This window comes from Oncorhynchus mykiss, chromosome 32 (assembly GCF_013265735.2).
Source record: "Oncorhynchus mykiss isolate Arlee chromosome 32, USDA_OmykA_1.1, whole genome shotgun sequence".
Lineage (NCBI taxonomy): Eukaryota > Metazoa > Chordata > Actinopteri > Salmoniformes > Salmonidae > Oncorhynchus > Oncorhynchus mykiss.
The window spans coordinates 6,834,755-6,859,793 of NC_050572.1; the positions used below are offsets into that span (position 1 = coordinate 6,834,755).

The following is a 25,039-nucleotide window of genomic DNA, read 5'->3' on the forward strand; positions in this document are numbered from 1 at the left end:
CAGGAGCTAGAGTTAGGTTTAGGTTAGGTTTAGGGTCAGGAGCTAGAGTTAGGTTTAGGGTTAGGAGCTAGAGTTAGGTTTAGGGTTAGGAGCTAGAGTTAGGTTTAGGGTTAGGAGCTAGAGTTAGGTTTAGGGTTAGGAGCTAGAGTTAGGTTTAGGGTCAGGAGCTAGAGTTAGGTTTAGGGTCAGGAGCTAGAGTTAGGTTTATGGTCAGGAGCTAGAGTTAGGTTTAGGGTCAGGAGCTAGAGTTAGGTTTAGGGTTAGGAGCTAGAGTTAGGTTTAGGGTCAGGAGCTAGGGTTAGGTTTAGGGTCAGGAGCTAGAGTTACGTTTAGGGTTAGGAGCTAGAGTTAGGTTTAGGGTTAGGAGCTAGAGTTAGGTTTAGGGTCAGGAGCTAGAGTTAGGTTTAGGGTTAGGAGCTAGAGTTAGGTTTAGGGTCAGGAGCTAGGGTTAGGTTTAGGGTCAGGAGCTAGAGTTATGTTTAGGGTTAGGAGCTAGAGTTAGGTTTAGGGTTAGGAGCTAGAGTTAGGTTTAGGGTCAGGAGCTAGAGTTAGGTTTAGGGTTAGGAGCTAGAGTTAGGTTTAGGGTCAGGAGCTAGAGTTAGGTTTAGGGTTAGGAGCTAGAGTTAGGTTTAGGGTCAGGAGCTAGAGTTAGGTTTAGGGTTAGGAGCTAGAGTTAGGTTTAGGGTCAGGAGCTAGAGTTAGGTTTAGGGTTAGGAGCTAGAGTTAGGTTTAGGGTCAGGAGCTAGAGTTAGGTTTAGGGTTAGGAGCTAGAGTTAGGTTTAGGGTCAGGAGCTAGAGTTAGGTTTAGGGTCAGGAGCTAGAGTTAGGTTTAGGGTTAGGAGCTAGAGTTAGGTTTAGGGTCAGGAGCTAGAGTTAGGTTTAGGGTCAGGAGCTAGGGTTAGGTTTAGGGTTAGGAGCTAGGGTTATGTTTAGGGTTAGGAGCTAGAGTTAGGTTTAGAGTTAGGAGCTAGAGTTAGGTTTAGGGTTAGGAGCTAGAGTTAGGTTTAGGGTTAGGAGCTAGAGTTAGGTTTAGGAAAATAGGATTTTGAAATGGACTGAATTATGTGTCCCCACAAGGTTAGCTGTAGAAGACTGTGTGTGTGTGTGTGTGTGTGTGTGTGTGTGTGTGTGTGTGTGTGTGTGTGTGTGTGTGTGTGTGTGTGTGTGCAAGCCTATGATGAACATGTGTCCATACTGTACAGGCTTGTATAGCAACAGAGGAAGAACAGCTGTTCATCATGTGACCCATTTCAGGAAACTAGGCGTACGTCACACGTCAATACATCACTACGTCACTACGTCACACGTCAATACATGACTACGTCTATACATCACTTCATCACTACGTCACACGTCACTACGTCACTTCATCACTACGTCACTACGTCACTACATCCCTACGTCACTACGTCACACGTCACTACGTCACACGTCACTACGTCACCACTTCACTACGTCACTACGTCACTACATCACTACGTCACTACATCACTACGTCACTACGTCACTGTGTCACTACGTCACACGTCACTACATCACTACGTCACACGTCACTACATCACTACGTCACTACATCACTACGTCACACGTCACTACATCACTACGTCACTACGTCACATGTCATACGTCACTACATCACTACGTCACACGTCACTACATCACTACATCACTACATCACTACGTCACACGTCACTACGGCACACGTCACTACGTCACATGTCACACGTCACTACATCACTACGTCACCACGTCACACGTCACTACGTCACTACATCACTACGTCACTACGTCACACGTCACTACATCACTACGTCACTACATCACTACTTCACTACGTCACTACATCACTACGTCACACGTCACACGTCACTACTTCACTACGTCACTACTTCACTACGTCACTACGTCACTACATCACATGTCACACCTCACACGTCACTACATCACTACATCACTACGTCACTACGTCACTACGTCACTAAATGCCTTCTGGAACCATCCTATCCCCGTCTCTCTGTCTCCCCCGTCTCTCTGTCTCCCTCCTACCCCCCATCTCTCTGTTTCCCCCGTCTCTCTGTCTCCATCCTGTCCCCGTCTCTCTGTCTCCCTCCTATCCCCCGTCTCTATATCTCTCTCCTGTCCCCCGTCTCTCTGTCTCCCTCCTGTCCTCCGTCTCTCTGTCTCCCTCCTGTCCTCCGTCTCTCTGTCTCCATCCTATCCCCCGTCTCTCTGTCTCCATCCTGTCCCCCGTCTCTCTGTCTCCATCCTGTCCCCCGTCTCTCTGTCTCCATCCTGTCCCCCGTCTCTCTGTCCCCATCCTATCCCCTGACTCTCTGTATCCATCCTATCCCCCCGTCTCTCTGTCTCCATCCTGTCCACCGTCTCTCTGTCTCCATCCTGTCCCCCGTCTCTCTGTCTCCATCCTATCCCCCGTCTCTATATCTCTCTCTCTCCTCTCCTGTCCCCCGTCTCTCTGTCTCCATCCTATCCCCCGTCTCTGTCTCGATCCTATCCCCCGTCTCCATCCTATCCCCCGTCTCTCTGTCTCCATCCTGTCCACCGTCTCTCTGTCTCCATCCTGCCCACCGTCTCTCTGTCTCCATCCTGTCCACCGTCTCTCTGTCTCCATCCTATCCCACCGTCTCTCTGTCTCCATCCTGTCCCCCGTCTCTCTGTCCCCATCCTATCCCCCGTCTCTCTGTCTCCATCCTATCCCCCGTCTCCATCCTATCCCCCCGTCTCTCTGTCTCCATCCTGTCCCCCGTCTCTCTGTCTCCATCCTGTCCCCTGTCTCTCTGTCTACATCATGTCCCCCGTCTCTCTGTCTCCATCCTGTCCCCCGTCTCTCTGTCTCCATCCTGTCCACCGTCTCTCTGTCTCCATCCTGTCCACCGTCTCTCTGTCTCCATCCTGTCCCCCGTCTCTCTGTCTCCATCCTGTCCCCTGTCTCTCTGTCTCCATCCTGTCCCCCGTCTCTCTGTCCCCATCCTATCCCCCGTCTCTCTGTCTCCATCCTACCCCCCGTCTCCATCCTATCCCCCCGTCTCTCTGTCTCCATCCGGTCCACCGTCTCTCTGTCTCCATCCTGTCCCCCGTCTCTCTGTCTCCATCCTGTCCCCCGTCTCTCTGTCTCCATCCTATCCCCCGTCTCTATATGTCTCTCTCTCCTGTCCCCCGTCTCTGTCTCCATCCTATCCCCCGTCTCCATCCTATCCCCCCGTCTCTCTGTCTCCATCATGTCCACCGTCTCTCTGTCTCCATCCTGTCCACTGTCTCTCTGTCTCCATCCTATCCCCCGTCTCTCTGTCTCCATCCTGTCCCCCGTCTCTCTGTCTCCATCCTATCCCCCGTCTCTATATCTCTCTCCCTCCTCTCCTGTCCCCCGTCTCTCTGTCTCCATCCTGTCCCCCTTCTCTCCGTCTCCATCCTATCCCCCTCTCTAGCCTAATGACAAAATAACGTGGGATGAAATCGTTCCTTTTGATAACACAACCAGCCTGTCCTTCTATGCCTCTCTATCATCTCTTCTATCCTTTCTCTCTCTAGTGATGCAGCAGGGAGTCTTATAGTTTTCATGATACACTATAATGCTGTAAGGGAAAGAGCTGATTGACAGTGGATTTGATTCAGCGTTGGTCTCTCAATTTTCTCTCTCTCTCTCAATTCTCTCTCTCTCAATTCTCTCTCTCTCTCTCTTAATTCTCTCTCTCTCAATTCTCTCTCTCTCTCTCAATTCTCTCTCTCTCAATTCTCTCTCTCTCTCTCTTAATTCGCTCTCTCTCAATTTTCTCTCTCTCTCTTAATTCTCTCTCTCTCTCAATTCTCTCTCTCTCTCTCTCAATTCTCTCTCTCTCTTAATTCTCTCTCTCTCTCAATTCTCTCTCTCTCAATTCTCTCTCTCTTAATTCTCTCTCTCAATTCTCTCTCTCTCTCAATTCTCTCTCTCAATTCTCTCTCTCTCTCTTAATTCTCTCTCTCTCAATTCTCTCTCTCTCTCTTAATTCTCTCTCTCTCTCAATTCAAATCAGTTCAATTTATGGGCTTTATTGGCATGGTAAACATATGTTAACATTGCCAAAGCAAGTAAACTAGATAATAAACAAAAGTTAAATAAACAATACAAATTAAACACAGAAAACATTACATTCATGAAAGTTAAAAAAAAGAATAAAGACATTTCAAATGTCATATTATGTGCAAATAGTTAGTGTACAAAAGGGAAGAGAAATCAACATAAATATGGGTTGTATTTACAATGGTGTTAGTTCTTCACTGGTTGCCCTTTTCTCATGGCAACAGGTCACACATCTTGCTGCTGTGATGGCACACCGTGGTGTTTCACCCAGTAGATATGGGAGTTAATCAAAAAGTTTTTGAAAATCAACATACATGAGAAGACTTTTCCTTTTTTTTTGGTTTACTTGTTTGTCAATTAAGCTGTGCAGGGTGAATACGTGGTCTGTTTTACGGAAATTTGGCAAAAAGCCAATTTGGCATTTGCTTAGTACATTTCATTGAGGAAAGTCTGCTGTTAATGATAACGCAGAGGATTTTCCCAAGGTTACTGTTGACGCATATCCCACGGTAGTTATTGGGGTCAAATTTGTCTCCACTTTTGTGGATTTGGGTGATCAGTCCTTGGTTCCAAATATTTGGGAAGATGCCAGAGCTAAGGATGATGTTAAAGAGTTTTAGTACAGCCAATTGCAATTTGTGGTCTGTATATTTTATCTTTTCCTTGAGGATACCATTAACACCACGGGCCTTTTTGGGTTGGAGGGTTTTGTAATTGAAGTCTTTAATTCATTCGATGTGTCACGGCTGAAGGACCAAGGTGCAGCGTGGTAAGCGTGCATTCTCTCTTTATTGAAAATGATGCCGACAAATCCACACATCTCCGTTTTGGATAGGTAATTCTTCATGTTGTTGTTTATTTAGTGTTTTCCAATTTTCTCAGAAGTGGGTAGATTCTATGGATTCTTCAATTACATTGAGCTGATTTCTGACGTGCTGTTCCTTCTTTTTCCGTAGTGTATTTCTGTATTGTTTTAGTGATTCACCACAGTGCAGGCGTAGACTCAGGTTTTCTGGGTCTCTATGTTTCTGGTTGGACAGGTCTCTCAATTTCTTTCTTAGGTTTTTCCATTCTTCATCAAACCATTTGTCACTGTTGTTCATTTTCTTTTGCTGTGATCTGATAGGGGTGTCAGTGGGCTGACTGTGAACGCTCTGAGAGACTCTGGGTTGAGGTCAGTGATAAAGTAGTCTACAGTAGTAGTCTACAGTACTACTGCCAAGAGATGAGCTATAGGTGTACCTACCATAGGAGTCCCCTCGAAGCCTACAATTGACTATGTACATACTCAGCATGCAACAGAGCTGCAGGAATTGTGATCTGATTTTTTTGGTTATGTTGTCAAAGTTGTGCCTTGGGGGGCACATGGGGGAGGGAATGCTGTCACCTGCAGGCAGGTGTTTGTCCTGAGGGTGTCAGGTTTTGGCATTTAGGTCACCACTGAATTGTACATGTCGCTGCATTATCTCTCTATCTCTCTATCTCTCGATCTACCCGGCCTAAACCCTGGTCTCTGTCCTAAATCCATAGTTCCAGCTCCAAACACAAACCAGAAATATTCAGTTTGGCAAAATATCCTCCAAGATGTCACCAAGTGTTCCATGATAACAAATCTCTTTTAGGATTCTTAGAATGATAACAAATCTCTTTTAGGATTCTTAGAATGATAACAAATCTATTTTAGGATTCTTAGAATGATAACAAATCTCTTTTAGGATTCTTAGAATGATAACAAATCTCTTTTAGGATTCTTAGAATGATAACAAATCTCTTTTAGGATTCTTAGAATGATAAATCTCTTTTAGGATTCTTAGAATGATACATCTCTTTTAGGATTCTTAGAATGATAACAAATCTCTTTTAGGATTCTTAGAATGATATTAGAGCCTTTGGTATCAACATGACATGCAGGCAAGTAGTTTTCACTAAACCCACGTTTTGGATAGCCTGGTTCCACACCTTGGAGTCTAGTTCCTATTTGCATTGCTTGCTATAGGAGGTTTTAGGCTGGGTCTCTGTAAAAGCACTTTGTCTACTGCTGATGTAAAAAAAAAAAATGGGATTCATGAAATAAATCTGATTGATTTGGTTAAGAGTTGGTTCTATGATGGTTCTGAGGCTCGGAGAGGGAGCACACATGGCAATGCTAATGCACAGTTAGTACCTCTAGGCTACAGATGGTATCTATCTTAATTAGTATCATAAATGCTGAAAGTAGGCTATTTCAAACACAAAAGTAAGATGTTCGCCTACCACGCTGCGCCTTGGTCTCCTCATTCTAACGAACGTGACAGGTTCTGTGATGGTTGATTTATGTTCTTATGTAATGCTCATTGCGATGCTTTGGTGGTGAAAGCATTTGTGATTTATCAACTGAAAGAAAATGTCAATCTCATTTTAACACACCAAGCCAGACCATCACTTTGGATTTGATTATGGAAATGAAAAACCTGGGATGAATATAATGAATGATCAAATCATTATTCAACAGTCCATTCCTCCCCACACACACCGCTTTGAATCCTGAAGATACACACACTTGCACTCATATACACACACACACACACACACACACACACACACACACACACACACACACACACACAGTGTGGCTGGGGGTTGCTTGCCGACACAAAGTAGGCAGGGTTATTAATTACTGCAGGTACTGATTTTCTCCAGTTCGTGTGTGTGTGTGTGTGTGTGTGTGTGTTCTCCAAACATTCCCCTGTGGATCTGAACGGTCTCTCTCTCTCTCTGAAGGGCCTCTCTCTCTGAAGGGTCTCTCTCTCTCTCTCTGATGAGACTCTCACTCTGAAGGGCCTCTCACTCTCTCTCTCAAGGGCCTTTATCTCTCAAGGGCCTTTCTCTCAAGGGCCTCTCTCTCTCTCTCTCTCTCTCTCTCTCTCTCTCTCTCTCTGAAGGGCCTCTCTCTCTCACAAACACTCTGAAGGGCCCCTCTCTCTCTGAAGGACCTCTCAAGGGCCTCTCTCTCAAGTTCCTCTCTATCTCTCTCTCTCTCTCTCTCTCTCTCTCTCTCTCTTTAAAGGGCCTATCTCTCTCTGAATTTGGAAGTTTACATACAATTAGGTTGGAATCATTATAACTTGTTTTTCAACCACTCCACAAATTTCTTGTTAACAAACTATAGTTTTGGCAAGTCGGTTAGGACATCTACTTTGTGCAAGACAAGTCATTTTTCAAACAACTGTTTACGGACAGATTATTTCACTTATAATTCACTGTATCACAATTCCAGTGGGTCAGAAGTTTACATACACTAAGTTGACTGTGCCTTTAAGCAGCTTGGAAAATTCCAGAAAATGATGTCATGGCTTTAGAAGCTTCTGATAGGCTAATTGACATAATTTGAGTCAATTGGAGGTGTACCTGTGGATGTAATTCAAGGCCTACCTTCAAACTCAGTGCCTCTTTGCTTGACATCATGGGAAAATCAAAATAAATCAGCCAAGACCCCAGAAAAACAATTGTAGACCTCCACAAGTCTGGTTCATTCTTGGGAGCAATTTCCAAATGCCTGAAGGTACCACTTTCATCTGTACAAACAATAGTACGCAAGTATAAACACCATGGGACCACACAGCCGTCATACCGCTCAGGAAGGAGACGTGTTCTGTCTCCTAGAGATGAATGTACTTTGGTGTGAAAAGTGCAAATCAATCCCAGAACAACAGCAAAGGACCTTGTGAAGATGCTGGAGGAAACAGGTACAAAGGTATCTATATCCACAGTAAAACGAGTCCTATATCGACATAACCTGAAAGGACGCTCAGCAAGGAAGAAGCCACTGCTCCAAAACCACCATAAAAAAAGTCAGACTACAGTTTGCAACTGCACATGGGGGAAAAGATTGTACTTTTTGGACAAATGTCCTCTGGTCTGATTAAAACAAAAAAATAACTGTTTGGCCATAATGACCATCGTTATGTTTGGAAGGAAAAGAGGGATACATACTTCCAAAGTTTCTGCAAAATGACTTAAGGACAACAAAGTCAAGGTATTGGAGTGGCCATCACAAATCCCTGACCTCATACCTATAGAAAATATGTGGGCAGAACTGAAAAAGGAGGCCTACAAACCTGACTCAGTTACACCAGCTCTGTCAGGAGAAATGGGACAAAATTCACCCAACTTATTGTGGAAGGCTACCTGAAACGTTTAACCCAAGTTAAACAATTTAAAGGCAATGCTACCAAATACTAATTGAGGGTATGTAAACTTCTGACCCACTGGGAATGTGATGAAAGAAATAAAAGCTGAAATAAATCATTCTCTCTGCTATTATTCTGACATTTCACTTTTTTTAAATGTTTTATTATTATTTTACCCCTTTTTCTCCCCAATTTCGTGGTATCCAATTGTTGTAGTACCTACTATCTTGTCTCATCGCTACAACTCCCGTACGGGCTCGGGAGAGACGAAGGTTGAAAGTCGTGCGTCCTCCGATACACAACCCAGCCAGCCGTACTGCTGCTTAACACAGCGCGCATCCAACCCGGTAGCCAGCCGCACCAATGTGTCGGAGGAAACACCGTGCACCTGGCAACCTTGGTTAGCGCGCACTGCGCCCGGCCCGCCACAGGAGTCGCTGGTGCGCGATGAGACAAGGACACCCCTACCGACCAAGCCCTCCCTATCCCTGGCGACGCTGGGCCAATTGTGCGTCGCCCCACGGACCTCCCGGTCGCGGCCGGTTACGACAGAGCCTGGGCGCGAACCCAGGGACTCTGATGGCACAGCTAGCGCTGCAGTACAGCGCCCTTAACCACTGCGCCCATTTCACATTATTTAAAATAAAGTGGTGATCCTAACTGACCTAAAACAGGGAATTTTTACTAGGATTATAAATGTCAGGAATTGTGAAAAACTGAGTTTAAATGTAGTTGGCTAAAGTGTATGTAAACTTCCGATTTAACTGTGTGTGTATATGTATATATGTATGTATATGTATATATGTATATATATATATATAAGTATATATATATATATATATATATGTATATACAGTGGGCAAAAAAAAGGTATTTAGTCAGCCACCAATTGTGCAAGTTCTCCCACTTAAAAAGATGAGAGAGGCCTGTAATTTTCATCATAGGTACACTTCAACTATGACAGACAAAATGAGGGAAAAAAAATCCCGAAAATCACATTGTAGGATTTTTTATGAATTTATTTGCAAATTATGGTGGATTTTTGTTTTAGATTCCGTCTCTCACAGTTGAAGTGTACCTATGATAAAAAAAAATGACAGACCTCTACATGCTTTGTAAGTAGGAAAACCTGCAAAATCAGCAGTGTATCAAATACTTGTTCTCCCCACTGTATATGCATAGTCACTTTAACTATGTACATACTAACTAAGTTGGCCTGACCAACCGTTGCCCCCCGCGCATTGGTTAACCGGGCTATCTGCATTGTGTCCCGCCACCCACCAACCCCCCTTTTACGCTACTGCTACTCTCTGTTCATCATATATGCATGTCACGACTTCCGCTGAATTCGGCTCCTCTCCTTGTTCTGGTGGCGTTCAGCGGTCGACGTTACCGGCTTTCTAGCCATCCCAGCTCCATTTTTCATGTATCCATTTGTCTTGTCTTGTTCCCTGCACACCTGGTTTTCATTCCCCAATCACACTACACGCATTTATTCTTCTGTTCCCCCTCATGCCTTTGTGGAAGATTGTTTGTGTGTTACGCGTTTTGAACGCACTCGGATTGTGTGCGTTTTTCACGTGTTTTTTTTATTCACGAGGCCTGTTTTGTATCCATTTGATGTGTTGTGACTGTTTTGCGCGTTATACACTTTGTTGGCTGGAGGTTTTTGGACGCAGCTGTGTCCGTCTGTATATTCTCTCCTGCCGAAATAAAGTGTGCTCACGATTTCCTGCACTCCTGCACCTGACTACGCAAATACATAGTCACTTTAAACATATCTACATGTACATACTACCTCAATCAGCCTGACTAACTGGTCTGTGTGTAGCCTCGCTACTGTATATAGCCTCTCTACTGTATGTAGCCTCTCTACTGTATGTAGCCTCTCTACTGTATATAGCCTCTCTACTGTATATAGCCTCTCTACTGTATAGAGCCTCTCTACTGTATATAGCCTCTCTACTGTATATAGCCTCTCTACTGTATATAGCCTCGCTACTGTTTATAGCCTCTCTACTGTATATAGCCTGTCTACTGTATATAGCCTCTCTACTGTATATAACCTCTCTACTGTATATAACCTCTCTACTGTATGTAGCCTCTCTACTGTATATAGCCTCTCTACTGTATATAGCCTCCCTACTGAATGTAGCCTCTCTGCTCCTCTCCTCTCTGTTCCTCTCCTCTCTGCTCCTCCCCTCTCTGCTCCTCCCCTCTCCACTCCTCTCCTCTCTGTTCCTCCCCTCTCTGCTCATCTCCTCTCTGCTCCTCCCCTCTTCTCCCCTCTCTGCTCCTCTCCACTCCTCCCCTCTCCGCTCCTCCCCTCTCTGCTCCTCTCCTCTCTGCTCCTCCCCTCTCTGCTCCTCCCCTCTCTGCTCCTCTCCTCTTCTCCCCTCTCTGCTCCTCTCCGCTCCTCCCCTCTCCGCTCCTCCCCTCTCTGCTCCTTTCCTCTCTGCTCCTCCCCTCTCTGCTCCTCCCCTCTCTGCTCCTCCCCTCTCTGCTGACTCATATTAAACTCTCAGTTGGTTGCATATGAACCCAGTCTGTCCCATTGACGTCATAGTAAAGGCTAAAGGGACCTTCAGGATTATCGAACGGTTGTGAATTGTTTTATGCCTGTAATGGGTGAGGAAGTGGTTATAAGTGAAATAGGAGAGAACAGAAATAGAACTGTTGCATGTGAGGTAAAACATTGCTGAACTGAAATGCGTTACACAGTTTGTAATACTGTGGGTAAAACCCTGCAATTGGTGTAATCCTGGGCTCAAAGTGTATGATGTTTTATTTGACTTACTTTTGATCGAAGACTATAAACAGGTTCTTCACTAAGTATTCACACCCCTTGACTTATTCCACATTTTGTTGTGTTACAGACTGAATCCAAAATGGATTAAATATATATTATTTAAATCCCACCCATCTACACACTATACCCCGTACTGACAAAGTGAAATCATCATTTTTCAGAAATGATTGAAAATGAAATACAGAAATATCTCATTTACGTAAGTATTCACACCCCACGAGTCACAACATGTTTGAATCCACATCGGTAGCGATTACAACGGTGAGTCTTTCTGGGTAAATCTGTAAGAGCTTTACACACCTGGATTGGACCAAATGTACACTCACTGTGATTGTTGATCATTGCTAGTCAGCCATTTTCAAGTCTTGCCGTAGCTTTTTAAAGCCATTTTAAATGTAGGATGTTGCACAACAAAATGTGGAAAACATCAAGAGGTGTAAGTACTTTCTGAAAGCCACTGTAGGGATGATTTTTGATTGGACAGCAGACCCCTGTTGCCATGGTTACAGCCCGTAGACTCTTCTGTCATTTATTATTTGGTTTCAGATTGCTTCCTGATTTAATTGGTCGCTGACCTTTTCTCTCTAGTCTGTGATTGGCCACTCACCCTCTGTGATTGTTCACTCACACTCTCTCTTCACTGTGATTGGCAGGTTGTAACCAGGGGCCTGGTAGGTGTTGTTGCCACTGAGACCGAGTGTGTGTCGCCACGGTGTTGCGTCGTTGCCATGGGGAAACAGAACAGCAAGCTACGGCCAGAGATGCTTCAGGACCTGAGAGAGAACACGGAGTTCTCTGACCACGAACTACAGGAGTGGTACAAGGTCACTACACAGTACACACACACACACACACACACACACACACACACACACACACACACACACACAGATAACTTGTTGCTATCCCGGATGGCAGTTGTTTTGCAAACTTCAACCCAACTTTGCTATTTTGTGATTCTGTTGCCGTTTATTTTTTTCTCTAAATGTATCTGCTATCATTTCATACAAACGACAAGAACGTTTGAACATCAGATGGGCAGCTACTTACCTCAATTCCGGCTTCAAGTTCACCCTGGACGCTTTCTGGAATTCCCAACCCAATTTTCGAGCTACCAAAGAGGGACAGCTGGTGAGATTGAGCTGAAGGGAGAACCGGCCACCTCTTCTCTCCATTCTATTGGCTAATGTACAGCCACTTGATAATAAAATGGATAATCTCTGATCCAGCGGGACTCTCGAAACTGTAATATTCTCTGCTTTTCTGAAACATGGCTCTCGGATAAGACACCCAGTGGCTATAAGACACCCCCCGTGGCTATAAGATACCCCCCGTGGCTATAAGATACTCCCCCCCCCCCCCCCGTGGCTATAAGATACCCCCCGTGGCTATAAGATACCCCCCCGTGGCTAGAAGATACCCCCCCCGTGGCTAGAAGATACCCCCCGTGGCTATAAGATACACCCCCCCCCCCTTGGCTATAAGATACCCCCGTGGCTATAAGACACCCCCCCGTGGCTATAAGATACCCCCCCCCGTGGCTATAAGATACTCCCCCCCCCCCCCCCCCCCCCCCATGGCTATAAGATACCCCCCCCCCCCGTGGCTATAAGATACCCCCCCCCATGGCTATAAGATACACCCCCGTGGCTATAAGATACCGACAGGATAGTGGAGTCGGAAGTAGAGGGGGGGAGGGCTTTGCTTCTTCATCAACAACAACTGGTGTGCTGACTCGAGCGCGGTAGAAGTGTGTTCACCCGCCTTGGAGTAGCTGATGATCAAATGCCTTTTCAGGAAAGGACTTTTCAGCTGTTATTGTGACTGCTGTATACGTTCCATCTCAGGACAAGACAAATAACAAGCTGGCATTCATCAAACTGTACGAGGCTATAACACGTCTCCCTCGCCATTAGGGGGTGATACAATCCATGACCACTGTCATTCTACCATGAAGCATGCATACGAGGCCTTCCCTCTCTCGTCTGCCATTCGGCAAATCAGATCATGACTCTGTACGCCTGCTTCCTGTTTGCAAGCAGAAGCTCAAATAGGAAGTACCCGTGACTCGCTCCGTTGAGAAATGGTCTCCAGAACCAGAGGTTATGCTACCCCTCCTGTTCACCCACGACTCCAACTCCATCATCATGTTTGCTGAAGATACAACAGTGGTAGGCCTGGTAACCGTTGACGATGAGTCAACCAACAGTTTAGGAGGTCAGTGACCTGACAGTGTGGTGCCAGAACAGCAATCTCTCCCTCATCGTCTGTAAGACCAAGGAGATGATCGTGGACTAGAGGAAATGGGGGGAGGGATGAGCACTCTACATCGACGGGGCTGCAGTGGAGCGGATCGAGAGCTTCAAGTTCCTCGGTGTCCAAATCACTAAATATTTAAAAATTGTTCACGGTTGTGAAGAATGCGTGTTGGTTTGGCATGTGCCCTCAAATCCTCAAACTTCTACAGCTGTACCATTGAGAGCATCTCGGCTGGCTGCGTCACTGCTTGGTACAGCAATACCACGGATAGACCAGCACGTCACTGGGACTGAGCTCCTTGCCATGGGGCTACAGAGGGCGGTGCGGATAGACCAGCGCATCACTGGGACTGGCTCCTTGCCATCGGGCTACAGAGGGTAGTGCGGCTAGCCCAGTACTTTTTTAAAATGTACTTTATCTTTATTTAACTAAGCAAGTCAGTTAAGAACAAATTCTTATTTTAGAATGACGGCCTAGTGCCTTGTTCAGGGGCATTCGATCTTGCAATCTTTCGGTTACTAGTCCAATGCTCTAACCACTAGGCTACGCTGCCTCCTCTATACTGTAATACCAGGAAAGAGAGTATTGACGTCCAACCTCAGAGACCCCTTGGCGTCTATAAATCACATCGTGTCTGTGATATTTAACCTCCCTCAGCCTCGTATGGCAGATAAAGTAGAGCTGAGACGATAAACTGACCTGACCGGCCACTTATAGCTGATATTACCATAAATAACCTACAGGGTCCTTCTAGAGAAATGTGAAGTTTGAAATTAAATATGTCTGCTAATATGGATGATTGTTGATGGGACAATTAATAACTACAACATTAGTAAATGTAGTAGTAGTAGTAGTAGTAGTAGTAGCAGTAACAGTAGTAGTAGTAGTAGTAGTAGTAACAGTAGTAGCAGTAGTAGTAACAGTAATAGTAACAGTAGTATTAGTATCAGTAACAGTAGTATTAATAACAGTAGTAGTAGTAGTAGTAACAGTAGTAGCAGTAGTAGTAACAGCAGTATTAATAACAGTAGTAGTAGTAGCAGTAACAGTAGTAACAGTAGTAGCCCCTGAACAAGGCAGTTACCCACTGTTCCTAGACCGTCATTGTAAATAAGAATTTGTTCTTAACTGATTTACCTAGTTAAATAAAGGTTAAATAAAAATCTATAAAAACAGTAGTGGTGGTGGTAGCACTAGTGTTAAATGCAGTAGCTGGCAAAGGTTGGCTTCTTTGAAGAATCTTTGTTTAACTCTTTTTTTGGGTTACTACATGATTCCATAAGTGTTATTTCATAGTGTTGATGTCTTCACTATTATTCTACAATGTATAAAATTATGAAAAATCCTTAAATTAATTGGTGTGTCCAAACTTTTGACTGGTACTGTATATGCATGCGGAAACGTATACTGTACACACACACACACACACACACACGCACACACGCACGCACGCACACACACACATACACACACACACACACACACACTGTTGATGAGGCAGTGCATCGGTCAACTGTCACCTCATGCTGAGATTTGGACCAGAAATGTTCTCACGGTGGAAGAAGTATCATGGGGCACTGAGCAACATAACAGCAAGCATATGGTGCTGTCCCCTGTCTGTCTCCTTCCTCTTCCCTCCTCCTAGATTAACAGGCTGGGTGTGTCCCCTGTCTGTCTCCTTCCTCTTCCCTCCTCCTGGATTAACAGGCTGAGTGTGTCCCCTGTCTGTCTCCTCCTGGATTAACAGGCTGGGTGGGTCCCCTGTCTGTCTCCTTCCTCTTCCCTCCTCCTAGATTAACAGGCTGGGTGTGTCCCCTGTCTGTCTCCTCCTGGATTAACAGGCTGGGTGGGTCCCCTGTCTGTCTCCTTCCTCTTCCCTCCTCCTAGATTAACAGGCTGGGTGTGTCCCCTGTCTGTCTCCTTCCTCTTCCCCCCTCCTGAATTAACAGGCCGGTGTTTGTCCCCTGTCTGTCTCCTTCCTCTTCCCTCCTCCTGGATTAATAGGCTGGGGATGTCGTCTATCTGTCTCCTTCCTCTTCCCTCCTCCTGGATTAACAGGCTGGGTGTGTCCCCTGTCTGTCTCCTTCCTCTTCCCTCCTCCTGCATTAACAGGCTGGGGATGTCGTCTATCTGTCTCCTTCCTCTTCCCTCCTCCTGGATTAACAGGCTGGGTGTGTCCCCTGTCTGTCTCATTCCTCTTCCATCCTCCTGGATTAACAGGCTGTGTGTGTCCCCTGTCTGTCTCATTCCTCTTCCATCCTCCTGGATTAACAGGCTGGGTGTGTCCCCTGTCTGCCTCCTCCTGGATTAACAGGCTGGGTGTGTCCCCTGTCTGTCTCCTTCCTCTTCCTTTCTCCTCGATTAACAGGCTGGGTGTGTCCCCTGTCTGTCTCCTCCTAGATTAACAGGCTGGGTGTGTCTCCTGTCTGTCTCCTTCCTCCTCCATCCTCCTGGATTAACAGGCTATGTGTGTCCACTGTCTATCTCCTTACTCTTCCATCCTCCTGGATTAACAGGCTGGGTGTGTCCCCTGTCTGTCTCCTCCTAGATTAACAGGCTGGGTGTGTCTCCTGTCTGTCTCCTTCCTCCTCCATCCTCCTGGATTAACAGGCTATGTGTGTCCCCTGTCTATCTCCTTACTCTTCCATCCTCCTGGATTAACAGGCTGGGTGTGTCGTCTATCTGTCTCCTTCCTCTTCCCTCCGCCTGGATTAACAGGCTGGGGATGTCATCTATCTGGCTCCTTCCTCTTCCCTCCGCCTGGATTAACAGGCCGGGTGTGTCTCCTGTCTGTCTCCTTCCTCTTCCCTCCTCCTAGATTAACAGGTTGGGTGTGTCGTCTATCTGTCTCCTTCCTCTTTCCTCCTCCTGGATTAACAGGCTGGGTGTGTCTCCTGTCTGTCTCCTTCCTCTTCCCTCCTCCTGGATTATCTGGCTGGCTGTGTATCCTGTCTGTCTCCTTCCTCTTCCATCCTCCTGGATTAACAGTTTGGGTGTGTCCCCTGTCTGTCTCCTCCTGGATTAACAGGCTGGGTGTGTCCCCTGTCTGTCTCCTGCTGGATTAACAGGCTGGGTGTGTCCCCTGTCTGTCTCCTTCCTCTTCCATCCTCCTGGATTAATAGGCTGGGTGTGTCCCCTGTCTGTTTCCTTCCTCTTCCCGTCTCCTGGATTAACAGGTTGGGTGTGTCGTCTATCTGTCTCTTTCCTCTTCCCCCCTCCTGGATTAACAGGTTGGGTGTGTCCCCTGTCTGTCTCCTCCTGGATTAACAGGTTGGGTGTGTGCCCTGTCTGTCTCCTCCTGGATTAACAGGTTGGGTGTGTCCCCTGTCTGTCTCCTCCTGGATTAACAGGCTGGGTGTGTCCCCTGTCTGTCTCCTTCCTCTTCCATCCTCCTGGATTAACAGGCTGGGTGTGTCCCCTGTCTGTCTCCTCCTAGATTAACAGGCTGGGTGTGTCCCCTGTCCGTCTCCTTCCTCTTCCCTCCTCCTAGATTAACAGGCTGGGTGTGCATCCCAAATATCACCCTATACAGTATGTTCTGGTCCCTTTTGGCATTGGTCAAAAGTAGTACACTATATATGGATAGGGTGCAGCCTGAGACTGCTATGTCCAGCTGCAGTAGATCATCACTGTGGTGTTTTAACACCGTTGTAATGTTGTCATAGATTCATGTTGGGACATAAAAGTCTCTGCGTTAGCCATTAAACCTCTCTCCTAGGGTTAATACTCGCTGCTGGTGTTGACAGTGGATCTACACAACTTTAGTATGAAATGACATAATTCCCGGGATTATATTTTGACATAGTTATGGTTGAGTGTGTTATTATTTTTTTTTTAAATAGGTTTGTGAATCTCTGTGTCCCTGTGTCGCCTGGGGGTGGTGTAATATATATTTTGTCGTATTGTCACATACATTTTCCCAGAAGACCGTAATGAATGTATTTTGTGTGACATCACTGGGTTTGATCTAAAGCTCATGATCTATTAGCTGTGATTGGTTTGGACCCAGAGGTTTAACATAGCATGTCATTTCCTTTAATGACTATTTTGGGTACATTATCAGTTATCAACATATTGCTTACCAGTAACAAGTACATTGTCATCCCCCGATTTCAATTTTTTCAATTTCAATTCAAGGGGCTTTATTGGCATGGGAAACATGTGTTAACATTGCCAAAGCAAGTGAAATAGATAATAAACAAAAGTGAAATAAACAATAAAAAATGTAAGGTAAACATTAAACTCATAAAAGTTCCAAAAGAATAAAGACATTTCAAATGTTATATTATATCTATATACAGTGTTGTAATGATATGCAAAAAGTTAAAGTACAAATGGGAAAATAAATAAACATAAATATGGGTTGTATTTACAATGGAGTTTGTTCTTCACTGGTTGCTCTTTTCTTGAGGAAACTAGTCACGAATCTTTCTGCTGTGATGGCACACTGTGGTATTTCACCCAATAGATATGGGAGTTTATCAAAATTGTGTGTGTAATCTAAGTGAAATATATGTCTCTAATATGGACAAACATTTGGCAGGAGGTTAGGAAGTGCAGATCAGTTTCCACCTCATTTTGTAGGCAGTGTGCTTTTGAGAGCCATGTCTGCCTACTTTCTCAATAGCAAGGCTATGCTCACTGAGTCTGTACATAGTCAAAGCTGTAATACATTTTTGTTCAGTCACAATGGTCAGGTATTCTGCCGCTGTGTACTCTCTGTTTAGTGCCAAATATAACATCCTCCGTCTCTCTCTCAGGCTAGAATAGGTCATTCTATGACATACCGTATATTTAATCTTGTTTCTTCCTCCACCCCTCCCCCCCCTAGGGATTCCTAAAGGACTGTCCCAGCGGCAACCTGAACGTGGAGGAGTTCAAGAAGATCTACGCCAACTTCTTCCCGTACGGAGATGCCTCCAAGTTCGCCGAGCACGTCTTCCGAACGTTTGACACCAACAACGACGGCACCATCGACTTCCGGGAGTTCATCATCGCGCTGAGTGTCACGTCACGGGGAAAGCTGGAGCAGAAACTGAAGTGGGCCTTCAGCATGTATGACCTGGATGGGAATGGGTACATCAGCCGTGATGAGATGCTGGAGATCGTACAGGTGAGACATGGGATTTGTAGTCCTGGTGGAGGTCGTACAGGTGAGATATCGGATTTGTCATCCTGATGGAAGTCATACAGGTGAGACATGAGATGTGTTGTCCTGACGGAGGTCATACAGGTGAGACATGAGATGTGTTGGCCTGACGGAGGTCATACAGGTGAGACATGAGATGTGTAGTCCTGACGGAGGTCATACAGGTGAGACATGGGATTTGTAGTCCTTGTGGAGGTTGTACAGGTGAGACGGTCCACTTCAGTTTCTGCTCCAGCTTGCCCAGCTTGTTATCTGTAGTCAATGCTTCTCATTCAAAAGTGGATGAAGACTTCCTCCTGGTTCCTCTCTAGGTGTCTTCCTAGGTTCCTGTCTTCTGCTGAGTTTTCCCTAGCCACTGTGCTTCTGCTACTGCATTGCTTGCTTTTTGGGGTTTCATGCTGGGTATCTGTAAAGCTCTTTGGGGTTTCATGCTGGGTTTCTGTAAAGCTCTTTGGGGTTTTATGCTGGGTATCTGTAAAGTACTGGGTGACAACTGCTGATGTAAAAAGGGATTCATAAAATAGATTTGAATTTGATTTCACTTGGCAAGTCAGTTAAGAACAGATTCTTATTAACAATGACGGCCTAGGAACAGTTAACTGCCTTGTTTTTACCTTGTCAGCTCAGGGATTCGATCTCTGCAACCTTTCGGTTACTGGCCCAAAGCTCTAACCACTAGGCTACCTGCCGCCCCTGAACAATTGGTGAACAGACACACCAGTTATGATGAGGGGAAGGAGAACCTACAGGAGAATAGACACACCAGTTGTGATGAGGGGGAGGAGATCCTACAGGAGAACAGACACAGCAGTTGTGATGAGGGGGAGGAGATCCTACAGGAGAAGAAGAGCGAACAGGGAGACGGTTTTTGTGTGAGCTGTATGTAGTTCAATGAAAGAATGTTGTTGTATTTTACAACCAAATTTTGAGGAAAACTGGTCATTGTTATCTTAACCTACTGTAACAGAGGCAAACTGGTCATTGCTTAGCCTACAATAGCAGAGGCCTACTGTAGTATAGTTCACTGTATCACAATTCCAGTGGGTCAGAAGTTTACATACAGTAAGTTGACTGTGCCTTTAAACACCTTTGAAAATTCCAGAAAATGATGTCATGGCTTTAGAAGCTTCTGATAGGCTAATTGACATCATTTGAGTCAATTGGAGGTGTACCTGTGGATGTATTTCAAGGCCTACCTTCAAACTCAGTACCTCTTTACTTGACATCATGGGAAAATCAAAAGAAATCAGCCAAAAAATGGTAGACCTCCACAAGTCTGGTTCATCCTTGGGAGCCATTGTTAAACACCTGAAGGTACCACGTTCATCTGTACAAACAATAGTATGCAAGTATAAACACCATGGGACCACGCAGCCGTCATACCGTTCAGGAAGGAGACGCGTTCTGTCTCCTAGAGATGAACGTACTTTGGTGCGAAAATTGCAAATCAATCTCAGAACAACAGCAAAGGACCTTGTGAAGATGCTGGAGGAAGCAGGTACAAAAGCATCTATGTCCACAGTAAAACGAGTCCAATATCAACATAACCTGAAAGGCCGCTCAGCAAGGAAGAAGCCGCTGCTCCAAAACCTCCATAAAAATGCCAGACTACGGTTTGCAACTGCACATGGGGACAAAGATCGTACTTTTTGGAGAGATGTCCTCTGGTCTGATGAAACAAAAATAGAACTGTTGGGCCATAATGACCATCATTATGTTTGAAGGAAAAGGGGGAGGCTTGCAAGCCGAAGAACTGCAGGAGGGACTGGTGCACCTCACAAAATCGATTGCATCATAAGGCAGGAAAATTATGTGGCTATATTGAAGGAACATCTCAAGACATCAGTTAGGAAGTTAAAACTTGGTCGCAAATGGGTCTTCCAAATGGACAATGACCCCAAGCATACTTCCAAAGTTGTTGCAAAATGGCTATAGAAAACTTGTGGGCAGAACTGAAAAAGCGAGTGCGAGCCTACAAACCTGACTCAGTTACATGAGCTCTGACAGGAGGAATGGCCCAAAATTCACCCAACATATTGTGGGAGCTTGTGGAAGGCTACCCGAAATGTTTGACCCACAATTTAAAGGCAACGCTACCGAATACTAATTGAGTGTATGCAAACTTCTGACCCAATGGGAATGTGATGAAAGAAATAAAAGCTGAAATAAATTCTTCTCTCTACTATTATTCTGACATTTCACATTCTTTAAAGTAAAGTGGTGATCCTAACTGACCTAAAACAGAATATTTACTGGGATTAAATGTCAGGAAATGGGAAATACCCATCAAACAGAATCTGGATCCTAAAGTCTTGTTACTCTGATTATCATTGAACATTTGAGATTTTGGGCGCCCCCCCCCCCCAAAACAAAATAGACATTTTAAGTCATAAACCATGCCGTCGTCATCTGACGGATGATTTAAACAGGGAAACTTGCCAATATTTTAGATTTAGAACACAGTGGTGTTGTACCTCTTCTAATTCCAGTTTAAACGTTCAGTCTCAACGGATAACGGATCCTTAGATTGACAGACAGAGAATTCAGAATACCCCCCCCCCCCCCCTAGTGGGGAGACTCAGGAACAACTAGGGTTACAAAGCTACTGGTATTTTACCAAAGTTACCTTAGTCTTCAGTAAATTTGGTAATTAACAGAAAATCTATGGCAATCTATCATTTTGGGAATTTAGACTTTAATAACTTTTAATATATAGTATTCATATATAGTATTCATATATAGTATTCATATATAGTATTCATATATAGTATTCGGGGCAGCAAGTAGCCTAGTGGTTAGAGCGTTGGGCCAGTAACCAGAAGTTGCTGGAACGAATCTGTTACGGTTTTCTGAAAGAGAGGAGGATCAAAACGCAAAATGCAGCGTGGTTATTTGGAAACATCTTTAATAAAGATGAAAAATACGAACAATTTACAAAAACAATAAACGTGAAAAACCTAAACAGCCCTATCTGGTACAAACAAACACAGAGACAGGAACAATCACCCACGAAACACTCAAAGAATATGGCTGCCTAAATATGGTTCCCAATCAGAGACAACGATAAACACCTGCCTCTGATTGAGAACCACTCCAGACAACCATAGACTGTCCTAGACTACTATACTACACACAACCCCATAAATCTAATAAACCCCTAAACAAGACAAGACACAACACATAAATAACCCATGTCACACCATGGCCTGACCAAAATAATGAAGAAAACACAAAATACTAAGGCCAGGGCGTGACAGAATCCCCGAGCTGACAAGGTAAAAATCTGTTATTCTACCTCTGATCAAGGCAGCTAATCCACTGTTCCCCGGTAGGCCGTCGTTGAAAATAAGAATTTGTTCTCAACTGGCTTTCCTAGTTAAATAAATAATTTATTTTATCGGTGTCCATGGTGTCATTGAGGTTTTAATAGATAGAACGGTTCAAGAGAAAATAGCCTAATGGATGAAAAAAAGCATTGAATCAACATTATTTCACATGAACTCTTTCACAACTGCAACCATTTTGACACTGAAACATTGACAACAAATACATATTGACACAAGCAAATAAAACACAAAATATTGAGGATATTTCACACTTAAACCCTCATATTAAACACTAATGGTATATACTAGGTTGATGGTTTATATTTAAGATAATGTTTTACAGCTTTGTCTTTCTATTTTATATAATACGTTTTATTATTTGATATATTTTACCTGTGATAAGACAAAAGGCCAGAGATGAATAGACTGTGATCAGCTGAAGTACCCAAAATGGCCACTAGATGTCTTTGAACTTTACCAACATTCTGGTAGTTTACTGGCACATTTAGAAAGTTTCCAGTAGTATACCCTTCCTTTGCAGGCATGTTGACAGTTTATATTTTAGCTGGCCAGTAAAGAGGTTAGATAGAAATGGCCTTTAATATTTGGTGTCAGTTATTACGTTATTCACCATGTTTAGCCGAAGGAGCGAGTAACAAGAGAGAAAGAAACAGACAGACAGACAGACAGACAGACACGGGTTCTGTATTGTTCTGAGAGCATGCACTGTGTGCTCCAGGATTAGTGAGTTAAATTTAACCCGGGTTTATCCCTCAGTGTGCAGAATACTGGGATTATCCCCTGGTTATGCTCTGTTGAATGAGAGAAGGAGAGACGGAGGGGAGGAGAGGAGGAGAGGAAGGAGAGAGGGAGAGGAGGAGAGAGGGAGAGGAGGAGAGAGGGAGAGGAAGGAGAGACGGAGGGGAGGAGAGAGGGAGAGGAAGGAGAAAGGCAGAGGAGAGAAGAGCGAGAGGGAGGGAGGAGAGAGTGAGGAGAAGAGGATGAGATAAGAGAGGAGAGGGAGAGGTCACGCTATTATCACTAAGTGTTGGGTGATGGAGAGATATAGATGTGTGAGAGTTGGATGAGGGGTGATGAAGGGGGAGAAGATAGAGAGGGACAGATAATGACAGAGGAAGGAGGGAGCTACCCTGTAAACATTATTAGGAAATCCTTGTGAACTGAGTTGTGAAAATAATGAGTGTGTGATTGTGCGTCACAAAGGCTTGGCCTCTCTGTCGCTGCCACACTTCACTCTGGCATAGACAACAGGAAATGTCTCCCTAATCCATATCTCAACATCACATCTGGTCATTTTCCCAGCAACGGGTTATTGCAGGAAATCCGCAGTCAGATTTGAGAACATCCTTCAACTGAATGTAATAAATGTTGGACTTGAAAATACCTGGAAAGAACAACAATGGCCCTTAGCTGTGGCATTCATCTTTCAAGATTCTGTTATTTCAGTTTGCCACTTGTGATAGCATGCAATGTCCTTGTGGGATGAAAGAAACTAAACGAAACACTTATTCTAGAACGGTAATATGATGTTGCTTAAGGTGCTACACTTATGTGTTCACCCCCTTTGCTATGAAGCCCCTGAATAAGATCTGGTGCAAACAATTACCTTCAGAAGTCACATAATTAGTTAAATAAAGTCAACCTGTGTGCAATCTAAGTGTCACATGATCTCAGTATATATACATATATATATATACACCTGTTCTGAAAGGCCCCAGAGTCTGCAACGCCACTAAGCCTGGGGCACCACCAAGCAAGCGGCACCATGAAGACCAAGGAGCTCTCCTAACAGGTCAGGGACAAAGTTGTGGAGAAGGTACAGATCAGGGTAGGGTTATAAAAAAGTACCCGAAACTTTGAACATCCCACGGAGAACCATTAAATCCATTATTAAAAAAATGGAAGGAATAGGGCACCATGACAAACCTGCCAAGAGAGGGCCGCCCACCAAAACTCACAGACCAGGCAAGGAGGGCATTCATCAGAGAGGCTACAAAGAGACCAACGTTAACCCTGAAGGAGCTGCAAAGCTCCACAGCGGAGATTGGAGTATCTGTCCATAGGACCACTTTAAGCCGTTCACTCCACAGAGCTGGGCTTTATGGAAGAGAGGCCAGAAAAAAAGCCATTGCTTAAAGAAAAAAATAAGCAAATACGTTTGGTGTTCACCAAGAGGCATGTGGAAGAAGATACTCTGGTCAGATGAGACTCAAATTAACTTTTTGGCCATCAAGGAAAACGCTATATATGGCCCAAACCCAACACCTCACATCACCCTGAAAACTCCATCCCCACAGTGAAGCATGGTGGTGGCAGCATCATGCTGTGGGTATGTTTTTCATCGGCAGGGAAACTGGGAAACTGGTCAGAATTGAAGGAATGATGGATGGCGCTAAATACAGGGAAATGCTTGAGGGAAACCTATTTCAGTCATTCAGAGATTTGAGACTGTGATGGAGGTTCACCTACCAGCAGTACAAAGCATACTGCTAAAGCAACACTCGAGTGGTTTATGGGGAAACATTTAAATGTCTTGGAATGGCCTAATCAAAGCCCAGACCTCAATCCAATTGAGAATCGGTGGCATGATTTAAAGATTGCTGTACACCAGCGGAACCCATCCAACTTGAAGGAGCTGGAGCAGTTTTGCCTTGAAGGATGTGCAAAAATCCCAGTGGCCAAGATGTGCCAAGCCTATAGAGACATTACAGCTGTGATTGCTGCAAAAGGTGTCTCTACAAAGTTTTTTTTGTCTTATTTCTTGTTTGTTTCACAATAAAAACATATTTTGCATCTTCAAAGTGATAGGCATGTTGTGTAAGTCAAATGATACAAATGGTTGTAAAAATTCCAGGTTGTAAGGCAACAAAATAGGAAAAATGCCAAGAGGGTGAATATTATTGACCAAATTAGTGGCGGGTGGCCACTTTGTTATTGTTTTAACTGCTGATTCCAGGTACAAAAACGCCTCCTAAAGGTGCCCAGTCATTCTGAATGGGGGCTAATGAAAATGACACTACAGTGACCTGGAAATACGATTACGTTGCTAACGTAGGCAAATCATTTGTAGGAAAACAACTTTGCCATCATTTTTTTACCTTTATTTTATTTTACTTACTTTATTTTATGCAAGTCAACAAATTCTTATTTTCAATGACGGCCTAGGAACAGTGGGTTAACTGCCTTGTTCAGGGGCAGAACGACAGATTTGAGCTCGGGGATTTGAACTCG

The 25,039-nt window shown here is 44.6% G+C and overlaps 1 protein-coding gene across 1 annotated transcript in view; it reads left to right on the forward strand.

Annotated features, from left to right (window-relative positions):
- The window catches only part of LOC110489360 (hippocalcin-like protein 1), a 64,491-nt gene that overhangs the window by 31,722 nt on the left and 7,730 nt on the right, over positions 1-25,039 (forward strand). Inside the window, exons 2-3 of the mRNA XM_036970956.1 lie at positions 11,707-11,877; positions 18,144-18,425. Coding sequence (XP_036826851.1) covers positions 11,782-11,877; positions 18,144-18,425 — 378 coding nt within the window. The 5' untranslated portion in view covers positions 11,707-11,781. The remainder of the gene's footprint in view (positions 1-11,706; positions 11,878-18,143; positions 18,426-25,039) is intronic.